Source organism: Hemicordylus capensis, chromosome 1 (assembly GCF_027244095.1).
Source record: "Hemicordylus capensis ecotype Gifberg chromosome 1, rHemCap1.1.pri, whole genome shotgun sequence".
Lineage (NCBI taxonomy): Eukaryota > Metazoa > Chordata > Lepidosauria > Squamata > Cordylidae > Hemicordylus > Hemicordylus capensis.
Window position 1 is genome coordinate 324,113,095 of NC_069657.1, and position 17,780 is coordinate 324,130,874.

At 43.8% G+C, this 17,780-nt stretch overlaps 1 protein-coding gene across 5 annotated transcripts in view; it reads right to left on the reverse strand.

Annotated features, from left to right (window-relative positions):
• FAXC (failed axon connections homolog, metaxin like GST domain containing) overlaps positions 1-17,780 on the reverse strand; it is a 52,704-nt gene that overhangs the window by 23,795 nt on the left and 11,129 nt on the right. For all 5 annotated transcript variants that reach the window (XR_008314339.1, XR_008314337.1, XR_008314338.1 and 2 more), the window contains exons 2-4: positions 14,849-14,984; positions 12,617-12,813; positions 1,639-1,856 (exon numbers count right to left, since the gene is read on the reverse strand). Coding sequence is in view for 1 of the 5 variants with exons in the window: in XM_053287681.1 (XP_053143656.1) it covers positions 1,639-1,856; positions 12,617-12,813; positions 14,849-14,984 (551 nt within the window). In the remaining 4 variants the exon portion in view is untranslated. The remainder of the gene's footprint in view (positions 1-1,638; positions 1,857-12,616; positions 12,814-14,848; positions 14,985-17,780) is intronic.

The following is a 17,780-nucleotide window of genomic DNA, read 5'->3' on the forward strand; positions in this document are numbered from 1 at the left end:
AGCCAGTTTCTCAGTGACACCTGATCTGCATCAAGAAATTACTATGATACAGAATCAATCGAGCCTGGTGAGTCAGGACTGTGTTGCAGATACAGTGAGAAATGAATATCTCTAAAACTGGACAACAAAACAAAATGAAACTTGACTTATGAATACCAATCAAAATGTCTGAATTTCTAAACTATTAACAATCTGGAAGTGACCAAAAGCTCTTTCTAGTGTGTTAATAATCCTAGAAATTACCACCATGTGTTCCAGAATTTGCAATACAGTCCAAACTCAGCCCAAACTGCATTTACCAAATCTATGTGTACGCTAAGAAGAGCTATATATACTGTACATACAAAGTAGTGAAATCCACCCAAAACCACAGGATCATAGAGCTGGAAGAAATAATAACATATCTAGGACAATGGTTTTCAATCTTCCTTCCTAAGGAAGGAGAAAGCCAGAATGGCATATTGATTAGGAACATAGGAAGCTGTCTTACACTGAGTCAGTCCATTAGTCCATCTAGCTCAGTATTGTCTATACTGACTAACAACTGCTCTCCAAGGTTTCAGGCAGGAAACTCTTCCAGCCCTACTTGGAGATGCCAGGGAATGAACCTGGAACCTTCTGCATACAGGCAGATGCTCTACTACTGAGGTATGGCCCCATCCCCCAAGGGGAATATCTTATGTCAGACAGCAGTCATATATAGTCACTCATTCAAATGCAAATCGGGGTGAACCCTGCTTAGCAAGGGGGGCGATTTATGCTTGCTACCACAAGGTTAGCTCTCCTCTCCTCTTTGGGATGGACTGGGAAAACCCAGGTTCAAATCCTCACTTGGCCATGAAGCTTCTCAGCCTAACTTGGGATTGGTGGCAATATAAAATGGGTAGGGAGAGATGACAATATATGCCACCCTGTGCTGCTTGGAGGGATTATAAGATAAAATGTCACTAACAAGATTACAGGAAACCCCTTCCACATCAGTTAATCTGCACTGAACTCTTATGCCTGATAAACGATTCTGGGGCATGTCTAGATTATGAACAGCTCATACGGGCTGCTTGCCAGTCATATTAAGCATCACCATCATCCTTGCAACAAACGCTATGCACCAAACTACATGTGTCCAGAAACGCATTTTATAAGCCTCATTCAGACATTATGACTCGAGTACAGCCTCTGAAAATAAGGTGTAAGTCCCACCTGGGACATAAATCATTCTCCCCGGATGGGCAGGCCCGTCATTCTTCCAGCCTTCATTTGAAGGGGCTAAAGTTGTAAGCAAGATGGAAGGCACTTCCATGATCAGAAGATTCAGGCACCTGAGTCTCCTGATCATCGCAGAAGTGCCCTCCATTATGCATATAGCTTTAGCCTCTTCAGACGAAGGCTGGAAGAGTGATGGATCCACCCAGCTGGGGAGAGTAATTTACACCTCAGGTGGGGCTTCATTTTCATCATTTTTGGAGGCTGTACTTGAGTACAGCTCCTGTCATAATAATGTCTATATGAGGCTATAGTGTGCTTCCAATTGGAAATGCCTCTTGTCAAAAACAGTCATACTGAGGGAGGGGGCGGTGGCAAACCCAGTCAAAACCCAGTGATTGTGGGTAATATATAACGAAATGCACTGTACATTACCCAGAAGACCTGCTAAAGAGCGCATGTCTTTCTCCATCAACATGTATATCTCTTCCTCAGAGAAGCGCCCAATGCCATGGCCGTACATTTCCCGCTTCACAATTCCTTTGGTTATATGGCACAGAATCCACTTCAGCAGGTCACTAAAGGGGCCGCTCAGAGAAAGCATCTTCTGGGTCTCATGGAGATTGTCCACCCACTGGCAATATGCCAAGGTCCTAGAATGGGGTAAAAACAGTTTACTGCTGTGCAGAACACAATGCACCTCCAGACGAAGACCATTCATTCATTCATTCAATTTCTATATTGCCCTTCCAAAAATGGCTCAGGACGGTTTACACAGAGAAATAACAAATAAATAAGATGGATCCCTGTCCTCAAGGGTCTCACAATCTAAAATGAAATATAAGATAGACACCAGCAAACAGTCACTGGAGGAGTCACCAAACAGAACTTGATATACCACTCACTATAGATGTAACAATAGCGGATTCCCTACCCCTGCCCTATCACTCGTTTCATACTGCTATGGAAAACCAGAAATGAAAGACGACAATTTTGAGAAAGAAGCAATAACTGGCCTGGAGGCTTGCACAATTGTTCTTGTTTTAGTTTTAGTCTGCCACCCATGTGGTTCCTGGTAGTCTTCGGTGGCCAGGCACACTGAATCAATATACCTGATAATTTGGGGTGGGGGTGGGGGGGTTGAAATATAATGTTTTTTCTCTTTCATATTCAAATTCTGAATATCTAAAGTTCTCCTCCCCAGGAATGCAGCATGCCTCTTCTGCCTCAAACCGCATTTTTAGCCTAGTTTCCAGTAGGCTTATGAGATCACCCGGCATTCTGTGTGTGTGTGTCAGTGTGTTCCCCTCAGCTATCAACTTCGCAACACCTGGACCAATATGAACCAAATCAGGTACCATTGTAGGGACATATAGGGACATCTCAATGGTGTAGTTTGTGGTGATGTCACCCACCCCGATCTGAGATGGCAGATGTGTAAACCTTTGAAGCACAAGTGGACTAACTTGTGAACCACTTAACCGATTTGAACCACATTTGCTACAGGTGTAGGGACACATAGGGATGCCCCAATGGCATTGTGTGTAATGATGTTATCCAATCCAATTCAAGTTGGCGACCACATGAACATCCGAGGCCCAAGCAGGCTAATTTGTGGGCTGTCTAACCAATTTAAACCAAATTGCATACAGTTGCAGGGAGTGACACACAGGGACACCTCAACGGCATAGTTTGTGATGATGCTATCCACCCTGATTCAAGATGGCAGGCGTATACACTTTGGAGGCTCAAGTGGGCTAACTTGTGAACCGCTTAACCGATTTGAACTAAATTTGCTACAGCTGTAGGGACACATAGGGACACCTCAACGGTGTAGATTGTGACAATGTCATCCAACCCAGTTCAAGATGGTGGACATGTAAACTTTTGAGGCACAAGTGCACTAACTTGTAGACAGTCTAACTGATTTGAACCAAATTTGCTACAGCTGTATGGACACGTAATGTTCCAATGGTGTAGTTTGTGATGATGTCATCCACCTTGATCCAAGATGGTGGATGTGTGAACCTTTGAGGCACAAGTGCACTAATGTGAGGACTGTCTAACCCATTTGAACCAAATTTGATACCATTGTAGTGAGTGACACACAGGGACACTTCAATGGTATAATTTGTAATTATGTCACCCACCCCGATCCAAGATGGTGGATGCATGAATATTTGAGGTGCAAGAGATAGGAACATAGGAAACTGCCATATACTGAGTCAGACCATTGGTCTATCTAGCTCAGTATTGTCTTCACAGACTGGCAGTGGCTTCTCCAAGGTTGCAGGCAGGAATCTCTCTCAGCCCTATCTTGGAGAAGCCAGGGAGGGAACTTGAAACCTTCTGCTCTTCCCAGAGCGGTTCCATCCCCTGAGGGGAATATCTTGCAGTGCTCACACATCAAGTCTCCCATTCAGATGCAACCAGGGCAGACTCTGCTTAGCTATGGGGATGTCATGCTTGCTACCACAAGACCAGCTCTCCTCTCCTAACTTGCAAGCTTCGATTTGAACCAAATTTAGTCCAGTTGTAGAGACAGTGAAAGGAAAGTAGGCTTACTTTCTAGGCTTACTTTCTTACTAGAACAACTTGTTTCTTCTGGAGCCACAACTGAAATGATCGCCATTTTTAGAGTTGGGATGGACAAGTTGGCTAGTGCCTTGTGGGAGAGTGAATGCCACAGCATATTGATTTACTCACCTGCTTGAAGCACTTGGAGCTATTTGCCGTGAAGCATCTTATACAGTCCACCTCATCTCTGCTGATGCCATTAAAAGCAAGTTGTTCTAGTAAGAACTAATCAGCCTACTTTCCTATCACTGTCTCTACAACTGGACTCAATTTGGTTCAAATCAAGGTCCACAAGTTAGATCTCTTGCACCTCAAATGTTCATGCATCCGCCATCTTGGATCGGGTGGATGACATCATTACAAACTATACCATTGAGGTGTCCCTGTGTGTCACTCACTGCAACTGTACCTAATTTGGTTCAGATTGGTTAGACAGTCCACAAATTAGCCCGCTTGCTCCTCTGATGTTCATGTGGTCACCATCTTGAATTGGAGTGGCAATTCAATGACATCATCACACACCATGCCATTGGGGCATCCCCATATGTCCCTACACTTGTAGCAAATTTGTTCAAAACAGTTAAGCAGTTTACAAGTTAGCTCACTTGCACCTCAAATATTTATGTGTCCACCATCTTGAATTGGGGTGGATGACATTGTCACAATCTATGCCATTGAGGTGTCCCTATGTGTCCCTACAACTGTAGCAAATTTGGTTCAAATCAGTTAAGCGATTCACAAGTTAGCTCACTTGCACCTCAAAAGTTTATGGTTCTGCCATCTTGAATCAGGGTGGATGACATCATTGCAAACTACACCACTGAAGTGTCCATGTGTGTCACTCATTACAACTAGGTGGCCAGATTTGGCTTTTAAAAAGCCAAATTCTGGCTTATGGCCCATTTGACCCACAAGTATACCCCTTAGGTTCTGGCAACTCTGCATTACAACTGCACCTAATTTGGTTCAAATCAGTTAGCCAGTCCACAAGTTAGCCAACTTGCACCTCAAACATTCACATGTCCGCCCTCTTGGCTTGGGGTAGACGACACAGTTGCAAACTACACCATTGAGGTGTCCCTGGGTGTCACTTACTGCAACTATAGCCAATTTGGTTCAAATGGGTTAGACAGTCCACAAATTAGCCAGCTTGAGGCTCAGACATTCACATGACCACCATCTTGGATTGGGGTGGATGACATCGTCACCAACTACGCCACTGAGTCCCTATGTGTCTCTACAGCTGTACCAAATTTGGTTCAAATCCATTAAGAGGTTTACAAGTTAGCCCACTTGCATCTCAAAAGTTTACATGTCCACCAACTTGAATCAGGGTGGATGACATCATCACAAACAATGCCATTGAAGTGTCCCTACAACTGTACCCAATTTGATTTCTATTGCTCTAGGCATTGCGAAGTTGATGGCCAGGGGTGGGGAGACACACATGGACACACACAGAGAATGCCGGTGGTGATCTCATAAGCCTACTGAAAAGAAGGCTAAAAAGTGACTTGTGTATGTAGGATTCTGCTTCGCAACAGTAGGTTGGACCAGATGGCATTTTGAACCCTTACAACTCCTGCAATGTTATATTAATCTGAATCATTTCAAGGTCTCAACTAGAGGAACTGTGATGCAAAGGATCGCATTGTGGCTTAATAATAATGTTCCACAGCAATGCTTGCTAGAGTGTGAAAGTCATGTTAAACTGGACTGTTAATCAGCTCTTGTTGTTAATCATATACACTTGCATATTCCCACTCCAAAAGAACTGGATGATGCTGAAACTGGCAACACACTTGTCAACACATTAATAAAGACTTTGGAACCTAAGAGCACTAGGAAGATACTAATATAGCTCACTCCCCCTCCGCCCACACCTTTTCACAAAGCTATTCCGGGAAGCAAGGCAAATCCTAATGTGAAGAGAAACATATAAACCATGTTGTTCTGAAGTTATGCCCAGTAGTTTTCCAGCTACATTAGAAATAAAATATTTATAATCCCAGAATACTTTCAAAGTGGGGTCAAGTCAGTTCAGTTACCCTACAGAGCCTCTTAGCTCCGTCAGCTCTTTTCTACAACTGTCTCCTCCATGGTTTCTGAGCCACACAGAACCTCACTTACCCTAACAATAGGAAGAACTTAACTGCGGCAAAATGAAGGCTGTCCGTTTGTGCTGGCTACTAACAGGCCCCTCCCTGAAAATATGTTCCCTGTTTGCACAGGATGCCTATGGTACACTTGCAGCAGCTGATGTTGTGAGGTGCCAAACATTTAGAAAGCATGCCCAAGGTCAGCAGGACATTCTGGTGCTCAGCAGCCCCTCTCAGCAGTTGAACACTGAGTCAACAGAAGTCACTCAGCACCATGCAGAAAGTGTCCTATATTAATCTAAACAAACAAACAAGAGCAAAGCAAACATAGTCTTAGTCCTCTGCTGCCTTGGTGCAAACACAGAATATCAATCCTCACAGACAGCAAGGCCTTGGGTCCCCAGGCACCCCATAGCCAGAGGTGGAGTGGAGTGGGGACACACACAGGGATGGAGCACTGGTACTTCTTGGCTTCTCTGGCTGTTGGAGTGGGCACGGCATGAAATTAGTGCCAGCGCTTCTGAGTCCTTGAGCACATGGGCAAGAGATTATGTCTCGGGGCCTGCTGGGTTTCAGCTGCCTGAGCTGTAAAGGGAGGGTGGGGGAGAGAAGGGAAAGAGCATCAATACTGCCATAGCCTAGGACAGTTGTGGATCAGACCTTTAATTATTTCGGAAATTAAACTACTGGCTAAAATGGAACAGAGCAACATCAATATTGGTACCTTAGGGGAGATAACAAGGAAGTGGCTAAAGGGAAATGAAATGAAAGGGAGGAGCCCCTCCTAGCTCCTTCCCCTGGATAGTCATTGCAATGCAGGAAAAGGCCTTTGAGATCTAAGGACACATCACAGGAGTATCATTCATTATTTTAATGTATTATTAAATTAAATCCCTCTCAGCCTAACCTTCTTCACAGGGTTGTTGTGAAAGAGAAACTCAAGTATGTAGTACACTGCTCTGGGCTCCTTGGAGGAAGAGCGGGATATAAATGTTGTTGTTGTTGTTGTTATTATTAATTATTATTAACATTTTATATCCCACTCTTCCTCCAAGGAGCCCAGAGTGATGTACTACATACTTAGGTTACTCCTCACAACAACCCTGTGAAGTAGGTTAGGCTGAGAGAGAAGTGACTGGCCCAGAGTCACCCAGCCAGTATCATGGCTGAATGGGGATTTGAACTCGGGTCTCCCCGGTCCTAGTCCCACACTCTAAACACTACACCACGCTGGCTCATTAGTAGCCCTATTCAGACATTAAACTGTACTGCACATGTGTGCACATTCGTGTGTGGATTTTTAGAGCTGGAAAGGAGCTGGAGATCTAGTCCAAAACCTGTTCAGTGTAGGAAACAGCTACAGCATCCCTGTGTCAGATGGCCATTCAGCTTCTGTGTGAATGACCAGACATGTGTTCATTTTAAAAGTGAACCTTGGTACAGAGCCCTCAAATGCAAAATGTGCTGAAGGCTGGGAAATTTAGGACCGACAAGAGGAAGTATTTTTTTCACACGGCACATAATTCATCTTTGGAATTCTCTGCCATGGGATGTGGTGATGGCCACGAGCTTGGACTGCTTTAAAATGGGCTTAGACAAATTCAGGGAAGATAAGTCTATCAATGGCTACGAGTCTGGTGGCTATAAGCGAATAGGCAAAATGCCCTAAATACCAGTTGCAGGGGAGCAACAGCAAGAGAGAGGGCATGCACATACCTCTTGCCTGTAGGCTTCCCAGAGGCATCTGGTGGGCCACTGTGTGAAACAGGATGCTGGACTAGATAGGCCGTGAGCCTAATCCAGCAGGGCTGTTCTTATGTACTGTATACATAAGAACACAGTGGCTGGCATGCTGTGCAGAAAACCATAGAATGAAGGAAGAGGGGTGTGTGTGTGTGTGTGTGTGTGTGTGTGTGTGCGCGCGCTGCAAGGCACTCTAAAGCAGGGATTCTCAACGTTGGGTCCCCAGATGTTATTTGACTTCAACTCCCATAATCCCCAGCCAAAGGCCACTGTGCCTGGGGATTATGGGAGTTGAAGTCCAATAGCATCTGGGGACCCATTGTTGAGAATCCCTGCTCTAAAGTGTGGCTGTGATGCTGCACTCCTGGGGTCCTACAGGGGGCTCTGCTTCACAGCATTACATTAACAAGGATGAAGGGGCGAGCAGAGGAGAGCTTGTTCTAGGTCCGTCCCAAACAGTCTGCTGGAGCTATGACTATCTAGCTTCAGAAGTTGGCTCCCGCCTCTTCCTCCCAGCTCCACGTGCTGTCCTACCATTGGGCTCCTTCTTCTCCCCAGGGTTCCTGCATCATGGGGAGTGAACATGAAGGGAAGGAACAGAGAAGGAGGGTTTGCAGGGAAAGGTGCACGGGGGCTGCCTGGTGGATCTGTTCACAGTGCAGACAGGAACAAAACAAAGTCCACAATGCTTCTCCTCCCAGTCTAGGTGAATCCGCCAAGAATAAGTTGTTTCCATCCTTCATCCTATTTTCACAGTAGCTGCGTGAGTAGCCCCTTTTCATGATTAAAGAAAATCTGTGTCAGTGTGGCCCATTACAATGAATGACTTCTTCCTTTTCCTGTTGGATCCTTGTATTTCCCTTACTTGGGTTCAAAGCCAGACTGCCATCGTGTAAAGACTGCTCATAAACGTGCTGCCACCATTCGGTGAAAATACACAGAAGGACTGTTCTCACGACCAGCCTAACCCTGCATGGGCTGCCCCAAGCAGGGTTAAGCTGGTCAGTGTTAAGTGGCAGGGTCCTCGTGGATCCCTCCACTCCCCGCCTGCCTAACCCCCTTAATAACCCTGGCTACCGGGTATCGTGTGATTCCTCGGGCTGCATGCAGGAGTCACAGAGATGGGCAAATAGAACACTCATCTCATGAGGGAATCCTCAATGCAATGTGCAGGTCGTGCATTGCATTGAGGGGTGCCTGGAGTTCCTCTGACCTGCTCCGTGGTTCACAGAGCTGCACGGAGCAGGGCTGTCTGTGTGGGCATGCAGGAGGGGCGCTGATGAAGGGAAGTTTGGTCATCTAGTGGGGGGAAGGTAAGTTAAATGCAGCCTTCCCCTACACACACCACGGACACGTGCCCTCCCAGCCCACCCTGGACAATCATGTGACTCACACACACACCCCAGTGTTTCATCTTCAGATCTAACTATGGGAGGGAGGTCCACTGAGATTACAGCTAGTACTTGTTTCTCAACAAAGAACTTGGGGTGTGAGTCCCCATATCCCGGGAAGTGAAGGGACCACAGAACAAGGATATTTGGAACAGGACCTATTAGTGGCTCTCTTTTTTAAAAGAAAGAAAGAAAGAAAGAAAGAAAGAAAGAAAGAAAGAAAGAAAGAAAGAAAGAAAGAAAGAAAGAAAGAAAGAAAGAAAACAGATGGAAAGCTTCCAGGAGCTGTCCCAGACAGCAGGCTTTGCTGCAAGTTTGGGGCATATTGAATACTCTGACGCAGCAAGTGGATTTTTTAAACCCTAGACCAGGCTCCAATACACTGGGGAAAATCCGAATTGTGTATGGAATGCCACACAGGCTTTGGGGTAAACCTGGCTGATACGTGAACGCACACCTCCATCCCGGTGGAGATGCGAGCTAAAAGCACCATCTAGGAATGCTCCAGAGTCCAGAAGACTCCTATCCAGGCAGCTCACAGGGCCAGAGCTTTTGCATTTCACCAGCAGAAATGCATTATGTGCCTTCAGATCATCCTTTGTGCATGTGCTCCTAGGATCTTGTATTAGCAGCTTGGTTCTCACTTTGTTCGAGGTTATTTTTGGAACTTTGGGGACAAATTCTTCCATCTCAGATTTTTTTTTTTAACTTACCTATATGGTGTGGGGAGTTTTCACTAAATACATGGAGAGGTCAATAAGGAACCAGGCAAGTTCACTAATATGCACAGAATGCACGATAGAATATAGATGTCATGGGTTAGTTTATAAGAGGCTTCAGACAGGCTGCTAAATGAAGGGAGCTGGACCAGCTGATTTTCAGGAACATCTATTATATGTTTCGAAGGATTTGTTTGTTTGCATGTTTATGCAAAATAAAGTCATACTTCCCAATGACCTACAGAGACCAAATTTTGCATGAACAATCCTGCAACTTAAATTAGCTGAAGGCACCACCCCTTTACACCAGAATATACCAGTGGAAAGTTTTAAAAACTTCTTTTTGTATCTTTAGAAGGATTTCTGAAAATAACCATATTTTAACTGCTATTGTTCTCAGCAGATTTTTAACACTCAATAAACAGATCAATAATTCCAAAATGACATGCCAGTATACGAGAAGCAGAAGATCTTTTTCAGATTCAAATTTACTATATTTCAAATTCACTATATATGGTAATTATTCAGGAAAATGAATACCGTTTGAGTGGGGAGTGCTTGTTTGCTCAAGGCCTGGGGAGTGTTTTGTGACCAGTTGGAGCCCAGTGTTGCCTGTTCCTTTAGCTCCTTAAGCCAAGGCATATGAAAACTTGCAGCTGCTGAGAATATCGTTTGAAGCTGAAATCCACAAATTTCATACTGTTCTTTTACCTCCCTTTTGCAAGCACATTATTTTTTTGTAAACTCGATTGCAGATTTATTGAACTTTCCTATAAGTGTAATCTATGCAAAATGACTCTGCCTGGTCAAAGACGGGCCTCACCTACTAGAAGCAAAATATTTTGGTATACAAACAGATACAATAATGCATTTTTAGGCGCATGGAACCTCTTTATGGCACTCTAGCTAGAGGAAGGCACTCTGCTGTGCTCATTCCATTATCATCAATCCTCTGAGTCACCGCCGTGCTCCCAGGGAGAGGGGCCGGTAGGAGGGCTAGCTAGACGAAGGGTAACAAGCCTATGCACAGGGAATGACAGTATAGGAGGCTGCACGTTATCAGACATTCTGTTAAATGTGCTTTTGGATCATATTCTATTTGTTTGCAATTTGTCCCTGCTCCCCCCATTATTTTGTTCTTCCTTATTTGTTGTTTTATGTCCAAATAAGCTGCAAGTATTCTGGGACTAAAGATCCTCCTCAGCTATGCATAACCACTGCAGTCATTCATAAACCCGAGAGACAGGGCAGGCTTTCAGTCAAAATAAAATAAATATGAGCAAAGACTGCAGATCTAGGTTTCTAAAGAATATTGCTGGATTTCTGACACCATATTTAACTACAACAGAATCTCAGAGTTGTGAGTGATAAAGTTCCAGGAGATTGCCCATAAACTCGCAAGACAATTGCAGCGTTTTTTCACCTCACAATCTACCTAATCCACCTGCCCCTCCTAAGAAGGTGTTGTATATTCACAATGTGTGCTTTCCCCTTAAGGGCAACTCAGTCCCCCCACCCCCACACCTCTCTTCCCTTGGATTAGGAGAAGCCCCGCTGCAGGCCTGCTTTTGGAGCCCTGCCAGGGAGCTATATATAATCCTTTTCAACGCAAGCCCAGCATGCAGCATGCATAATGAAGATCTGACTGACCACACTACCAGCTCCTTTCCCAACTCACTCTTCATATCAAGATTTGGAGTGGTTGGTTGCATTTCTGCAGTCATTTTACTCACTCCTGGACAACAGCAGCACAGGGTAGAGTTAATCAGGATATGTGATTGACAGGCCAGATCCTCTCTCTAGGTATCTGTGATGCTTGGCTTTTAGAGTTTATTTTAAAAATCTCTGTGGCCTACTATTGTTTAGGTAGCTCTATCAATCTCTTTCAAAACTGCTTCTGTCATTACAGTCCCTTTTTTTAAATCCTAAGTGTGCCTAGACTCCTGTCAAGGACATCTGTCCCAACACCCAAGTGAAAAGGTCCAGTCTGAATAAATAGACCCAAATGTCTGTCAGAAAAGTCTATGAATGGCATATCTCTGCAACAACTTGCCATTCATAGGTCCAGCAGAGAGCTAGATAGGTTTCTTCTTCATTCAAAACATGCATCCCAATCCAGCAAGTGTAATCTATGCTAAAGGATGATGTGGGAAATAATACATCCACTACCTGGAATCACACAATCATTTTTATACGTATTAAATTATACATAAATCTACTTCAAGAATCAACTCTATATTCCCATTATTCCAGTTTGGCCTCTCAATATACCAGCTTGGCTTTCCAAAGAGAATTGTCTGGCCAATAGCAGAAACAAGATACTAGTCTGATCCAGCCAGGCTTTTCTTTTGCTCTTGTATTGTACAAAACTGCCCCAGAACCAACAACATAACCCTGGGACTTCTTACACACACACACACACACACACACACACACACACGTTCCCATGTTTTCAGAGAGCTCCCATCATGCATTCACATTAACAAGAGTAGCATCTCTGCAGATGCATCCTTTGGCAGATATACAGCAAAATCAGTACTATAAGAGGTTCTATGTGCCCTAGAGTGCAACTTTGGACCAGAGCCCAAGGGCAAAATTCTGGTCCAAAGAATTCAATTTTTTCCCCACCAATGCAATCAGCATGGCAATTATTCATAAACATGGCTATGGATTTAATTTCCAGCATTTTAGCGAGACTAGTAAAAATGTCACCAGTCCTGCTGTTCATAGGTGCAGAAAGTAATTTTCCATGAGTTAAACGATAATTGGGCCTAACAAGTGTGCTCCAAGGTCTCCAAGAGATGAAATAAGTCATCATTTGCAGAAATTAAGTGCAACTGCATGCCTGAAATCAGAGAGTGTTCAAGTTTCCATGGCAACTTACCAGTAGAAGTGCTCCTCCACCATTTTTGTTACTGCTCTAGAAACAGCTCTTTCGTGAGGGCCAAGGTGTTTGTTTAAATTCACTCCAAGTTTCTCTTCCAAAAAGTCAATAATGAACTCTGTGCCAGATACCTTTTTACGATTGTACTCAATCCATGGCATTTTCCCTTGAGGAGAAAGTTTTCCATCAAAATAATTCTAAGAAAAATACACAAAGAAGAAAATCACGAATGGACCAGAACTATAAAGAAATAATTCATTATTACCGTCTTTCTGCCTCATTGCTCCTATCTGTAAAACTGGAATATCAACACCCCTTCTCACAGGGCTCTTGGGAGGATAAAGGAAATACAGGTCGTGAAGCACTTTAAGCTACAAAGGCTCTATCTATCTATCTATCTCTATCTCTATGAAACAATAATAATATAAATAATATAATAATGTGTGCACAGTTGTACAAACACACGTACCATTTTGCTGGTGCACTTCCTGGCAGAGCAGAAAGTAGCAGCCTCCAACAAGTAGCAGCCAACCTTTAAATCAGCTGCTGAATTGTGAGATGAGTCAGGTGAGGTCCCCCCCCCCCAAAAAAAAACCCCACACACATGTATGTATGTATTTAATGTATATGCTGAAGCGAGGATTGATGCACAACAGACGGGGAAGAGGAGTAACTAGAGGGGAACTAGGTGGGAGAAGTTTGGCTGCCCCATCTTTAGATTCAGCAGCATGTTTAAAGGCAAAGGGAGAATCTTCAGGTTGCAGCCTGGTAATCCTATCCTCCAAACTCCACAGGTGCTAGACAAGGACACTTGTGGAGACCTGGCTTCCCATCTCCTGAGCCAGCACATGTTTGTAGGCCAGTGTGTGAAACAATGACAACAGCATTTGGAAGGAAAGTTGCAGAGAGGAAGTTGGCTCCCCACTGGTTCTTCCAGATAGACAGACAGACAGAAATTATTTTATTTTATTTTATTTTATTTTATTATAGGCAACAGGAACCTATGAGACTCTCCCACCATTATCCCCTTGCAGGTCTAGTGAAGAGAAACATGTGCCAGTTAGACTGCAGGGTCATGCTACCTCAGGCTGCCAAAGCCTGAACAAAAATGTAGCCCTTATTCTTGCAAGAGCTCCAGGATGTGTAAAGAATTCCTCCTGCCCTAGTAACACACACCGCCCACCTGCCTTCTTTTCCTCTCCCCTGGAAAGCAGAACCAGAACACCATTCACTGCAGCCAGTGACAGAAGGTCAAGAGAGGTGATAAAAGAAGAAGGAACAAAATATAAACTGCCAGTTAAGTTGCTGGTAATGGTGACCTATTCAAGACAAGCATTATTTGAACTTTGACGGCAGCAATAGCCTTTTTGGAACCGAAACCTGCTTCTCCTTCCCCCACTTCTCACATGAAAAGAGTAAAGGGGAAGAACAGGTCTTCACTCAGTCCCCCCTCTCCAAAACAGGTGACTAGCACGGCTGAAACTGACAGCACTGATCACCTGTTTAACTGGTGCCTGGGCTGCCAATACAATCTGAGGAATCACATGTCCAGTCCAGTGTTCCCTGGAAGTTATCCACAGTTGGCTTTTAATTCACATCTCCTCCAGAATGGAAGTTTGTATTCATATATCGAACAAATTTACCCCAAAGTTCCTGCAAGCTATCAGGGAGCACTTCACACAATTCAGGATTTTCATTGTGTGTTAAGCATGTAGCCCAATTTATATCCAGGGTAAAAAATATCCACTTTTTGCGTTGGTTTTGGGGGGCAACTTTGAACTCGCAGTAAAGCCTCATAGTAAACCCACGGTAAAGTGTGCTGTCTGGGAAAGCTTCTGTGGGAGGGATTCCCAAATGTTGTTGACTACAACTCCCATAATCCCCAGCCAAAGGCCTCTGAAGCTCGGAATGCTGGGAGTTGTAGCCAACAACATCTGGGAATCCCTCTTACAGGGAACACTGTCCTCAGTGGTGGATGCAGAGATGCCAATATGGGAATCATGTGAACTCCACCATTTTTCATATACCATGCAGGAGGGCATGCAGAGGGCAATAAAGCAGCAGTTCCTATAGTATCTATATGGGCAGTACAGCTGGCAATAAGATTGTACTATATGAGCACCTGCACATTTAGTACATACTACCACCACTAGGCAGGGCAAATGATCCTCACAAGAGGCAGCATCAATACCCTTGTAAGTAGCCAAAGTATAGTAACGTGCATAGGTTTACCTGGTAGGGCAAATCAGCCATCCGTAAGTATGTCTCCATTTTCAAACATAAAGGAGATAAACTGGGGATACCGTTGTTTGGCCTTGAAAACTGATGCAGTATGATAGCATCTTTTGAATCAACCTCTTGCTCTTTCCTATAAGCAAACAAGCAAGTGGGTTTTACAAAGCAGACTCCAACATGTGTTATATAGCACCAATATGTTAAACACACCAAGTAGGATGCAATCGCTGAGACACAACTCCCATCTGCCTTTTAATGGGCTACTGCCATTTTTTATTCATTAAGTCTGAAATCACTAAGAAGCTCTTTGAGCTGCAAGGGCAAAAGACAGACAGGAAGCTAAGCTGACTCTCTATTAGATATATCTAAAAGCCTTCCACAGCTGATTTCACATTGAATTCAACTGCTGTACAGATTATTATTGCAGCATTAACTGTGTGATTGCCATGTCAGAATATTGCCAAGGTAGCAGATATAAGTTTCTTTGTTTCTTGAAGTTGCCAGAGACCTTTGCTGAATGGAACTAACCTCTGAGTAGACGTTATAAAAGGATCTTCATCATGAGGAGAGGGGTTAATACTTCATATAGAACCAAAACAATGGGTTCATGGCTGAAGTGAAGTCTGAACCAGTCTGAATGAGTCAGAGGTTATTCTCTTAACCACTGTACTGCGTTCGCTTATATGGAATTCTTGTGCTATATAGAAGAAAAGCACTATTTGTCATGCAGGACAGACTTAATTACTAAAATACCAGTTAAGTACGATCCTGGCTTTGCAATTAAAGGACATCATAATGCACATGTCACTGGGACACTGAGTCCTGGTCATGTGTGTCATTCCCTCATGTGACATAATGAGACCTTCATGAACTTGAAGGACACCTCAAACACAGTTGTTTGTTGTTGCTATGATGGTGCTGGTAGTGGTTATTCTGCTTTTCAACAAAAAGTTCTCAAAGAAGGTTACACAGAAAAAGAATAAGATGGTTCTCTGTTTCCCAAGAATTCTCACTCTAAAGAAACATAAGGCAGATGGCAACAACACAACCACTGAAGGGATGTTGTGCGGGGGCAGAATAGGGCCATATTCCCCCTGATAATATGGGAACCACCACTTTGAAAGGTGTCTCTTTACCCAGTTAGTAGTTGAGTTCAGTATTGCAACAGCATTCAATAACTTGTCTCCCTTGGGCCATTAACTCTTTGTCACCAGACACGCTTCTGCAAACATACCTACCATAATATGCAACTTGCAACTCTACATTTCAGCCACACACATCTTTGTCACATTTGCACCCTATCTCTCTAGAACTATTATTACTTCTACCTCAATACTCTCCAGAATGTACAGGAGACTCCACCTTAATTGATTATGAGCTCATAAATCCATGTCCTGATTTTAAAGCTTGCCATGGACCTGCCCTGCTCCAACCTATTACCAAGATACTGGACCAAGATCTAGCTTCAGTTCCAGAAAATAGCACTGTATTACTGCCAGGGAACAGAGAGCAGAACCTGGCTTTAAGGCTATTATATTCATTAAAGAAAATGCAGTTCCAAAGAACACAAAACTGGTTAGAGTAAACAAAAACAGCTAGTGGGTCCTGTGGTCTTCCCAACCATCCTTCTCTTGAACAGCATTTGAGTTTTATGTGTACAGGACCTCCAGTGACTCCAACCTCTAGTGGGCCCATCCTCCTTCCTGTTGTTGTAGAGGGTAATGGCGTGAGCCCATCCTTCCCCAAGGCCACCAAACATAAAAGGTGAAAAGAAGCCCTATCCCAGGGTCTGCATTGGACACAGATACAAGTACCCCTGTGATGACCAGTCTCCCCTCCCTCTAAAGGGTTAACAGGAAGCAAACCCTTGTCTTGACTGACAGGCTGGTGAACTCCAGAGCTCAACCAGTCAGTATGCCAGGTGAGTGTGACCTAGAGAGTTGTTGCTGGGAATTCTGTGAAGAAGAAGAAAAGTTCTGAGCTGGAAGAGCCCAGGAGAACATGTGGCAATGGAGTTTTGCTGCAGCAGGATGACTGTAGATCCTGGAGAGACAGGATTGCAGGAGGTTTGATTCTCATCAGGAGCTTGGTGAGTTCAAGAAAAAAGGAAGCCAAGGCTAGTGGCTTCGGAAGCTGAAGGCAGAAGAAAGTGTTTTAGTAAGAATTAATGTTAGAATTTCTGTTTCTTTGGAGTGTGCTTTGCATTTCCTAAATATCTGTTGTTTGCAACTAAGTAACTAAGAATTTACTGTAGGCTGCCCCAGTATCATTGGGGTACTGTTGAAGGATACTTGTAGCCAACTAAGTATTTTTAAGTTTATCTAACCAACCCAAAGCCTCAGACGGAACCAGTCTGTAGTAACTGAAAAAGACTCTGTAACCATTTAAGTGTTCTTAAATGCAACCTAAAACTGAAGCTTAAGGCAACCTATTTTTGTAGCCTTTCGAATAAAAAGTGGGTGGTTGTTTTGTTGTTGTTCTTTACCGTTTTCAAGCCTCCAAGGGTGGTTTTTGATCTAGCGGGGGAGGGCAGATTTTCTCTGGTGCAAAATGTGTCTCAATAAGAGCTTGGCCAAACTAACAATTGGGGGAAACAATTTGATTTATTATACACTTGCTTGTTAGCAAGGAGGAAAAGGTGAATGGGAATCTTTGATCACTCCAATTTCTGTTCAGAGTAGCCTGTAGGAGAGATCTGGTGGCAGCATTTCAAATCTACCAGAAATACAGAATAGTTTTATGAGAAGCCCACCTAGGCAGCTCACCAGGAATGATTCAGCATTTTTCCCCTCACGTGGGATGCTCTGAGACAAAGGCTTTAATTTCTTAAGAATCTGGGTAAAATTTACTGTAACCTTGGAAGCCAGAAACACAGGGATCAGCATAGTTCAACAACACCCAGACTTTTACCAACTACTCAGAATCATGC